At 31.7% G+C, this 11,428-nt stretch overlaps 1 protein-coding gene across 4 annotated transcripts in view; it reads right to left on the bottom strand.

Moving 5' to 3' along the window:
* Nucleotides 1-611: 611 nt before the first annotated feature.
* LOC149789214 (uncharacterized) overlaps nucleotides 612-11,428 on the bottom strand; it is a 44,341-nt gene continuing 33,524 nt past the window's right edge. For all 4 annotated transcript variants that reach the window (XM_089975380.1, XM_089975382.1, XM_089975381.1 and 1 more), the window contains 3 exons: nucleotides 6,395-6,526; nucleotides 5,513-5,608; nucleotides 612-3,738 (listed from right to left, as the gene is read on the bottom strand). In XM_089975380.1, the coding sequence (XP_089831506.1) occupies nucleotides 3,035-3,738; nucleotides 5,513-5,608; nucleotides 6,395-6,526 (932 nt within the window). In that variant the 3' untranslated portion in view covers nucleotides 612-3,034. The remainder of the gene's footprint in view (nucleotides 3,739-5,512; nucleotides 5,609-6,394; nucleotides 6,527-11,428) is intronic.

Genomic DNA, 11,428 nt, shown 5'->3' with positions numbered 1-11,428 from the left:
TTTGCTTACAAATGCATTAACTTTAAATCATCTACTTATGTTACAGTTGTACAAGTAAGCCAAAATGTGTATCAAAGAGAGAAAATCGTAGGGTTTGTTTTAGTATTACACAATTATTCCAGTAATTACTTTTATTCCAGAATTTTTTCCGGTAATTACATGTACCTTTATTCTGGCTAATCTAGTGACCGATGTAAAACAGGTGTCTATGTCAATGTAATGTTGTTTTGATTTTTTAACACCTTCCAAAACACAACAAGTCTAATTCGTTGTGTTGCTACAGTGTCTCTTCTTGTGAACATTATTATCTGTGATGCGTTTCCACATTATTTCCCCTCTTTCAGTATAAAATGAATGCAAGTTTTCCATAACATTCAATAAATTGCGCTTCACTGTTGTGAAAGCACTTTTTTGTGACGTAGCATGTCACAAAAATGCATTGTGATTTTGGAACCAGTTTTAGTTCAACACAGACCTTTTAATAAATAATTAAAAGCTACCCATAATGGAGAATATTTAAATGGTCAGTACTTAAGTCATTCAGTGTATATGCTCTCACAACCATTGCATGCAAGTATTTTGGAGGTCAGTGATTATAAAAAATATTAACCTTTGATAAGGGTGATATATCTTTATTAATACTGTACAATAACAGATCTTGTTAAAATGTATTTTGAAGTTTTATTAACAGTACTGGTAAACTTCATAAATATTGAGATGTCAGGTTGACCTGGAAAGCAACTGTGAGCAAAATAGATGACTTAAGATCATATCCAAGTCGAACTAAAGCATTGCCCGTTTAATGGTGAATGATCTCTTTCCTGCTGTTCATAAAACACCAGAGTCAAAAACTTCAATTTAATCAGATACAAAAAAATGATACACAAGTTTCTAAGAAGTATCTGAGATTCCTTTCGGGTCTTGAATGTTGTGTTTGAAATCATTTGGCTGAATTATATTTTGTTAACTGATTAAATTTATTTAATTACTAATTGATAAATTATCATTCTAGCTGCCAGCAATTATTATATTTCTCATGATATGTACATTTTTCCTGGATAATATATATATATAGCATATTCATTAAAAATAACATGGCATTTAAAGTGTTGGTATAAGGCAATTTGACTACCAATACAAATGCTACATCAAATTGTGATCCACCCATGGCACAATAATACGCATATATAAACATTCTAGCGAACGTCTGCAGTTAATTCTAGATCAATGATGAATTTCAACACATTAATCATTAGTGGCATATGAAAATAATAATAAAAAGTATTAATAATCCTTGTTTTCTAAACGAATTTAATATGATACACATTTTCATCACAATCCTTTCTGATTTCTGTTCCCCCCATTCCCCTCTCATGCATAATGGACAAACTATGCAGAAATGTGGATTGAGAGCGAAAAGGATTTAGAGCTTAATTTAAACCTTGAAATAGAAATTACGTCAAGTAAAACCTACAAAAATATGGTTTGCTGTAACGATATGTGTACACTTTCCTTGGGATTTATTTACAGTGTTTATCAATGATACAAATTTGTGACCATGTTGACATTATACAGTTACATGGTACACATACTGTGATGTATTATGTTTTTTTTTTTTGTATTTTTCTTAAACATACAATAATGTTATAAAAATTCATTATTATCATTCTATAAATTTTTCATTAAAAGGAAATTCGGCAACGTTCGTTTCCTTTTTATTAAAAATGTATACATCTCGTGATATAGCATTGATACAGTATACATACTATACATATATTATATGTATATATATGTATGCATGTATTCTGAAGGGGATCTGTACAGACCTATTAAGTCGTCTTTCCCTTTTCTTAAAATCTTTGAACTCCCTTAAAATCTTTTAAGTCAGGAGATATTTATATAATAACAAGCGTTACATATATGCAATATGATATTGGTTTGTTAACCAACAAGATAGGCATGCAATAAAAAATATTACCAGCCTCTGAAGAAGAAAAAAAAAACGGCATATTCACCGAGGTTCAAATCAAGATGAATATCTTTTTTCTGTGGTGGAATTATCCTCAAAATCAAAAGTCTTTAATTGTTTTATTACTTACAAATTTAATATTTTATTCAGCAACTACCATGGTATCAATAATCAGGTGCCAAATAACATTACATACATCCCCCAATGGGCATTAGGTAAGCTGTGTTATTTGGCAAGCGAAAGTTAATACCCTGATAAATGCAGAAGAAACAACTCCTATAATTGCCATGCTGGAATAATTTATTTTCCTTTTGATTCATATGATACATACATACATATGCACACACACACACACACACACACACACATACATACATACAAACATAATACATGCATGCATACATACATATGCATGCAGATACAAACATTAATACATATGCATGCACACACACACACACACACACATACATACATACATACATACATAATACATGCATGCATACATACATATGCATGCAGATACATACATACATACATACATACATACATACATACATACATAATACATGCATGCATACATACATATGCATGCAGATACATACATACATACTTACATACATACATACATACATACATACATATCTTTTCAAATAAACACATAAAATAAACAAGAACTGATATAAAATATATAATATATGCAGTGTTAGACATTCAAAACACCTAACAGATCTTAAACTTAGACAAATCACAAGTAAGTATTATACAATCATTTGTCCATGTTATAACATACCTCTGAAATCACTTAAGTACAAGTGACAAAAAAGGACAATTGTCAAACCATATGCAGCTCAGTCTCATCTAATGAAAGTAAAACTTTTCCTCTGCATTGTGAACATTTCGTTATGGCTTTTAAATACACAGATCTCAGAAATGGTAATCATTCACTTCTGTCTTTATGTTTACATTTACTGGACGAAAGTCCTGACTGGACCTTTGTGTCTGAAGAATACGGTGTTTGTTCCAGATCTTCATTTTCATAGTTTATGTCTGTATCAATTCTTTCTCCTAAAGGGCTGGAGCTGAGTTGTTAAAAAGCTCTGAAAACTTTTCTTTTAATTTCGAGGCATATGTTGTAGTCATCTCTGGGAGTGTTGTTGGTCCAATCAGTCTTTCTAACAAACAAGGCATGACATCTTCATCAAAAATAAAACTGTTGGTACAATGTAAACACTTAGCAAAATCATATAAAAAAGTATTTTTTCTATCCCCTTTTACAATCATGAAATTTGAATATGTGTCAATATATTTTTCACACAACTGACTGTCTGAATGTTCCAGACAAAGAATATGAATTCTGAATGTCGCCCTTGGATGAAGAATAGCCCTGTCTCTTAACATCATTAATACTGCACCTAAAAAATAGTTTGTGTTATTCTCTGATTCCATACTGATGGTTTCACTATTACTTGGTGGCTTCATGTATGAATTCTGACAAGAGACCAACTCCCTGGAGATGATTATCAAGAATTCTGTGATATCATCTTTCGAGGCTCTCTCCGCCACTTCGATCCAATTTTTGAAAAGCTCATTTCTGTCTAAACCAAGTAACTCTATGCCAACTGTTTGTAATAGCTCTGAGATCAAATTCACACAGTCTTTGCGAAGAGGAGTTATTGAAGAATCAGTGTGATTGAGAAACATTATCTGTCTACTTCTGCTGGATACATTTGTCGACCCTAGTAACTGCATTTCCATATCTTCGCTGTCCTCTGTTGGTCAGGAATCATTTCCAGAAAAAAAAGTTTATTTAATCCAAAGTTTATTAATGTGTATCAAAATCAAACAACAAACACAATACATTAATATATATATATATATTGACAGATAGATCGATCGATATATAGATAGACATAGATATTGTGTGCCTGTATAAGTTATACTTGCAGTAAAAAAAACAGAATTACTGCAGCAAGAGCAACAGATGAAAATTGCAGTACCTTTCTGGCATGGAAATATGGAAATTATAATTGGCTAAAGACCATTCATGCTTTTAAGAAGTTAATAACCTCTGCCACCAGGTCAGTGATATTAAAAACCACTGGTCAGTAGAAACACAGAAATACACTCAAAAACCAAAATATATTGAAATACACATATCTGTACCATAACACTCATGAAGATAAATGTATTATAATTTGTGCGTGTTTGAATAATGATGAAAAAAGCAAAATAAAATCTGATTTTAGTAATTTTTATAGGAATTAAATTTTTTATTTACATTTGCAATGAAGTCACACAGTCATACTTAACTGAATAGCCTTAACCTCATTTTGTATGTCTGTTACATCTTTATTTACTTTAAAATACATAAGTACTGTATATAATAATTCCACCAAAAATATGTAAATATACATTCTGGATTCTCATAATCATAATCTCACTCTTATGTTTTAAGTTCTGACCATAATCCAGTCCAATTTATCATACCTGTCCAGTCAAGTAAAATGAAGTATGACCAAGTGATGTCATGACATGGATTATGCCAGAAATTGGTAAAAAAGTAAATAATTTGTATCAAAGTCACTTAAATCAAAGTTTGTTTTGCTTATTATTATTATTTAAACAATTACAAATCATAATATTTGGCTGTAGACCAATATATATATACTATAAAAAGATGTAAATAATTGTCTATTTTGATGTGTGTTATGGTTTTTTGAGTGTATTTCAGTGTTTCTAGTCACTGTTAAAAATCTGGTTTGTTGCATAGTTCAATAGGACTTTCTAGGGTAAAATAGTTAATAAAATGTCATAAATGCATTTATTATAAAATATTAGGTCATCCCAAACCAACTGTTCTATTAAAAAGAAGATATTGTTTATGATCAGTCTATAAAACAAATGAAGATGAGGTTAATTTGAGAATGATGGGTAAGAGCGAATTTAATCTTCTACTTTGATTTCTTCAATTCATGTACGTAGATTTGGCATGCAACTAAAATAATATTGTTTCCAGATGATGTCTTACAGTATGATGACCACAAATGGATTCCAATTACTGAATGCTACAAATATGAAAATATTATGGAATAGTTGTCACCATGGCACTTATCACCAGCCCATAAATGTCTGGTCCTAAATTACAGCTTTCAAAACAAGACATAATACACTGACATAAATACTGATGGCAAGAAATAGTCTTGCAATAACTAATGAAACTACTAGATGCCTTGAATTCTCCCACCCATCACAAATTAGATCAACAAATTAAAATGATTTAATTTTTGCATCATCAATTTATAATGGCAAATAGTGAAAACACAAAAGCCTTTCTTTAAAAAAAATAATGATCTTCATGCTAGATATCATCCAAAGTGAACAGATTTATTTCATGGCTTGTTTATTTTAAGGTACTCTATTAATATATTACTATCCATCACTGTTTCCAGCTTTTACCATCAAACAGTTGGTGTGTTATTTATCATGATTTACTCTGGTGTTAAATAATTTACCAACGAAGAAATAAAATCCAAAATGTATTACCAGGATTTTCAATTCTTGACTCTGTAGAAGTGACATCAGGATTAACACAGTTGTTCCAGTTTAGGCCTGCTTCCCAAATAAAACTTTTCAGAAAAGCTGGAAATGTGGTAAAGACAAACATTTTGAATTCAACCAATTGTTGATGTTCCTGTAATTATTCTTGCTGTTGTTATTAAACTCTTGTTATATTACTCAGCATTTACATTGTTAAAAAAGCCATTACATTAAGTGTTGCCATAAACGATTATCAACCCTTAATGAAACAATGTCACCATTATTCATTCATCACTGTCAATGCTAAATGATAATACCAGCTCAGAATTCTGCAATTAAGGCATTCGGCTTGGCACATGCAACTCCTGATGCAACATTCATATCTTTAGTAGTGTTTATATCATTAAGGGCTTCTGCAAGGCATTTTAGATTGGTATCTGGAACTTACTGGTAATTTGATATAGATGAAATTAATAATTAGATTTGTTATTATCATACCATTTTAAAAGCTAATGGTTGAAACATCAACTCAGTGTGAAGCAAAAAGGAGTATATATGCTGGAACCGGTAAAATAAATAGAATTGGGTACCAATTACTAACAACTAAAACCATTACACACGTATAGTAGACAATCTATATCATGCAAGTATCTTTCTTTTTCCCTTATATTTTTAATTATAGAATTTATATCATTAAATATCAAAAACAATTCTTTATATGGCATGTGATATGTAGCAGTATGTTCATATAGAAGATGATCTTTTTTTTAGTGCCTTTTCCCCCGAGGTTTTCTTTCAATGTCCATACTTTAGAAAGATAACGTGACTCATGTCTGGAAACGAATAATTTGTGATAATAAGTTATAACAAATGAAAGAACTGATCTACCTTTGCGCTTACAAACAAAGATGATGACAGTAACAGCCACTGTAACAATAACTCCAGCCAACACACAGATGACAATGGTGGTATGGGGAATGACTAATGATGGAGGAACATGTCTTTTCTCTGGACCCAGACCTGCAATATATAGATATATATATATATATATATATATATATATATATATATATATATATATATATATATATATATATATATATTGTTAAGAGTCTAACCTATTAAAACAAGTAACAGAAAAGAGATAAAAGCTACAAGCTTTGTAAAATTCAACAAATAATTTATTTCCCTAGAATACAGAGTAAAAATGTAATAAAAAGTAACTTAACAGTATTACAAATCAAATGCCAAAAATAATCCTAGAATTGCAGACACAGGTCCTAATAATTTAAAGTCCTTAATAAAATTCAGTACAAGTCCAAAATAAATCAAAAGCAGAAGGTATTGATGTGTCTGTCATAACCTGTATAAGGCTATGTGTAAACAGTCTTTTGATGCATCACAACAATATAATTCCAGGTTTGAATTTGCCATAAATTCCAGCGAACTTCTATATCCATGAATTTTATCACAGCACTTTTGTATTCCAGAGAAAACAATCACTTGAATTCAGTAATCTGAAACAAAATGGATTCTACCCCAAAATAATATAATACAACTTAATTGTGCTAGACCTTAAAGCACAAATGAAAAATCCTCTCATTTACAAGATTATATAGTTCTCTACCTGACCCCAGGTCACAATTAACATTTTATTAAAAAAAAACTATTACCTAATGGAATACAACCTTCTAGAATGATCCTGATCTTTACAAAATAAAAATATTAGTTATTATTAGAAACCAGAACCTGAACTATGTCAAATATACTAAGGAAATTCCAAATACTAGACCTAGAACCAAATAAACATATTTACTTCTATTAATAATAATTCTGATTTTAAACCTATACACATAGAGAAAAATTTAGCTATGTATTAGTTGTTTACAGAATGAAATAAAAAGTCAATTCAGGTCAAGCAGAAAATGAACTCGATTTTGGACAAGGTAAAGTCCAGCATATAATATTACATTAGAGTAGCATGTAATGAAATAAAAAAAATATAAAACAAATAAACAAACAATGCAAATGAAATATACATAACAATATATATATATATATATATATATATATATATATATATATATATATATATATATATATATATATATATATATCTGTGTGTGTGTGTGTGTGTGTATGTGCAGGTGTGTGTGTGTTTGAGTTGGATATATATATTTTCTGTTTATTACATTACTATGTATATATGACCAAAGGGATTCTTAGTACATATGACAAACGGGAATTTAGTGTGGGGGAAAAAAATATATATTTAGCAGTACCAATATTTGGTTTCTAACTATCAATATGTGAGGTGTGTGAATATGGGAATCTCAGAGACAAATGTGAGGGAAGCAATGATAAATCTTTCTTTTGTTTTACATTTTTGTCTATTTTTCATCCCAGACATGTAATTAAGTGGTGTTTCATTCTTTTACTAATTATGTGGTTTGCCTTTTGTGTTTTCTTTCTCCCTTGAGAGTCTTGGGCACAAACATCACTATTCTACACAAAATCATATGTAATTTTCATTATTTTACCCTCAGTTTGGTCAGAATTGGATAGATTAAACCCTAGGTTCTTAACTGTGCTGACTTATTTCAGGTCAGTGACCTTGATAAACACTTACTGATGCTTGATGCTTGGAGGGTGCCATTTGTCAAGTTATTTATTTTAGCGACAGAGGGCTGATTTAAACCCCTGATAACATTGCCAGGATTCTATTCCAACATTACTGTGGAGAATAACTGTTCTCCAGTATTCAGTTTGTGAAGAAGTTTATTATGTACCAGCCTCAGTGGACAATTTCCTCCATTCACTGTGGTATGGCTACCACAGGCATACCACCCTGCATCTCTATGCAGTTATTTGCATAATAATATATCTTTGCTTTTGTTTTGTTTTGTAAGAAATCTATGCCTAATATGACTGAGTAACTGAGATTTTCAAATACCTGAAATTTTTATATCAACTCTGAGTGACCTACCAGTACATGTCGTAGCACATGTCCTTTAGTAGTACATATATCTATTACAGCCTGTATCTATTCTAACACTTTTTACTACTATAACAGTTACTACTATATACAAAATTTCCTTTGCCTTCCTGCCTTACATTTTCCCTATCCTTAGAAATGTTTAAGTTTGTATCCCTGGGGATTTATGTAAGTGACCCTGGGATAGGCTCATATTCCTATTTTGACTTTACTTTTGGTGGTGTGTCTGATGCAGACCAATATGTAGCCTCCTTTGCCAAGATAAATGAGTGACCCTTGGATCCAGTCCACTTCTGACCCCCATCTTACCGTCAGTCCATCCAGGAATGCGATCAAAGTACACTAGAGTTTCATCTATGTTAATGACCATATTGTCAGTGAAATGATCTGTTTCTCTTCTGGCCTTCATGAATTCATCACATGATTTTTATTTTCTCCAAATCTTTTGGGTGATGCTGGGTCATCGATGTTCGCGCACAAAGCACATTATTGTGTCAATTTAAAACCTGTTCCATTGTTTCACTTTATTTTCAAACATTTTGTGAATACCGATGAAAAGGAATCAAAGTTAGCTTCGATATCTCGGCCTTCTTTGTATATGCAAAAATAAAAAATAAAAAATCAGCACACTTAAAAGAATCAATAGTCTGCTTCCGAGGTCAGTTTGCTTTGCAATAAAATAAATTTGTATTGATATCCTTTAACAAAAACTCTGGTTTCAGAGTCCAAAGTCGGCTTTCAAGGTCAGCTTGCTTTGTTAAAAAAAATAACCTTTGTCTTTGATGTCCTGCTGGTAAGTTCAAAGAAGAAGTTTACTGCTGGCTGCCAGTTGTGTTTATTTACCACCAGGGCTTCTATGTGCATGGCATCTATAGTAATAATTAATACAAAGGCGTAATGATGTCTGCGAGTAAATAGTAAGGATACTTTTGTAACCCATGCTGGCAAAAAGATTGTCACTTGCAATAAAGTGAATGTGTTTTCAAATAATGATTTTTTTTACGAGATACTGTCATACAGCAGACCTGCATATAATTCAATCTTGGCTATTTTGCACCTAACACTGTGTCATGCGTGAATGGCAGTTGTCTTCAATATATCGGTTGATTATTTCTCTCTCATTTGCTTCTCTTCTGGCCTTCACAAATTCATCACATGATTTTATTTTCTCCAAATATACTGGGTGACGCTGGGTCATCGACATCTGTGCACAAAGCACTATATTGTGTCACTTGAAATTTTTTTCCATTGTTTTAATTTATTTTCAAAATTCCTGTGAATACAGGTGAAAAGGAACCCAAGTTCGCTTCCATATCTCGGCCGTCTTTGTATATTCAAATTTTTTTGTTAAAAATCAGCTCACTTCACAGAATCCATAGTCAGTTTTTTATGTTGGCTTGCTTTGCAATAAAGTAACCTTTGTATTGATATCCTTTACAAAAAAAAGTAACCAAAGTCGGCTTCTGAGATCGGCTTGCTTTGTAATAAAAATAACCTTTTGTCTTTGCTGTCCTGTCGGTATTTTCAAAGAAGGAGTTAACTGCTCACTGCCAGTCATGTTTATTCACATCCAAGTGATTGGCATCTGTGGTTACAATTAATACAAAGGAGCATTGATGTCTGCGGGAAAATAGTAAGGATACCTTTGTAAACCGAGCTGGTTTAAAGATTGTCACTTGCACTCAAGTGAATGTGTTTTCAAATGATGAAATTTTTTTGTGAGATACTGTCATACAGTAGACCTGGAATATTTTGCACCCAACACCGTGTCATGTGTGAATGGCATCTTTAAGATATCGGCTGACTATTTCCCTCTTGTTTGCGATTTTGTTGGCTCCAGTTTTCAGTCAGATAACATGTTCAAACCTTTGACTTAAGTTAATAGGGGAAATATGCAAAAAGGACAATTACAAAAGAGAAAACATTTTATTTTTAGATGGGAAATTTGACAAAAATACACTTTATAAAATTACAGATTACACTGTTGGAACAATGAGGACCTGTAGGCAAATAAGTGATAGGTAAATAACTATGAAATAACTTGTTAAGAAATTGGTATTTTGGGGAGAGGAGGAAACATAAATAGGAGGAGAATGGGAGGGAGAGCTTTGGTTGGCTACCCATTAGGGGTGTGATACTGTCAGTGTGCAAGCCAGAGCCTCCAACTCATTCCCCGACCCAGACATGAGCCCCACCAAACAACAGGACCCAATTTCACATCTTAAAAATTTAAATTTTTTTGTTTTTGTTTTGTACTAAAACTCGTATACATAATTTGAAAATCTACTAAATCTAAAAATACGAAACTACAAGGAATACACAGGAAATCTAAATGGGGAAAGTACAAGGCGATGACATCATGGGGCTACACCACATGGTGCTATGTGAAGTGGACAGGCCTATGAAAGTCTTGGAAAAACACCCCATATAGAACATAAACAGACAAAACAAAAACACAAATACAAACAGAGAATACTACATAGTAAATACCCCACTGACCCCTTCTTTATCTCAAACCATGCAGCTCCCGTACTGTATGGTTGACCAATCTACAATCCTGTAGTTATACAAACAATTTTGGATTTTTTTAAAGAAATAATTTAATAAAATAATAAAAGGAGGCCTAACTCGATTCAGGAGAAATACAATGAGAATGAAGAACTGTAGATCTTGAATCGAGCACAGCTATCTATTTCTAATTCTAGCACTTTTTGCGAGGAGCAACACAGATTAACACTCGAATAAAACAATAGAATTTTTTTTTCATAACCTAATATATCGCACCATTCCGATCGCCAAAATTCTAAATTGAAAATAAATTAACGGAAAATAACAAAATATATTGAAATGAATTCTAAATCCAAAGAATTGAAATAAGACAACTGGGAAAAAACTTGATTTATACTTGCTGTCTCAAACATACAGAA

The sequence above is a fragment of the Sinohyriopsis cumingii genome, chromosome 11, assembly GCF_028554795.1.
Source record: "Sinohyriopsis cumingii isolate HCF-2022 chromosome 11, ASM2855479v2, whole genome shotgun sequence".
Taxonomy (NCBI): Eukaryota; Metazoa; Mollusca; class Bivalvia; order Unionida; family Unionidae; genus Sinohyriopsis; species Sinohyriopsis cumingii.
The sequence above is the reverse complement of the archived record's forward strand: the minus strand, read 5'-3'. Positions and strand labels throughout refer to the sequence as shown.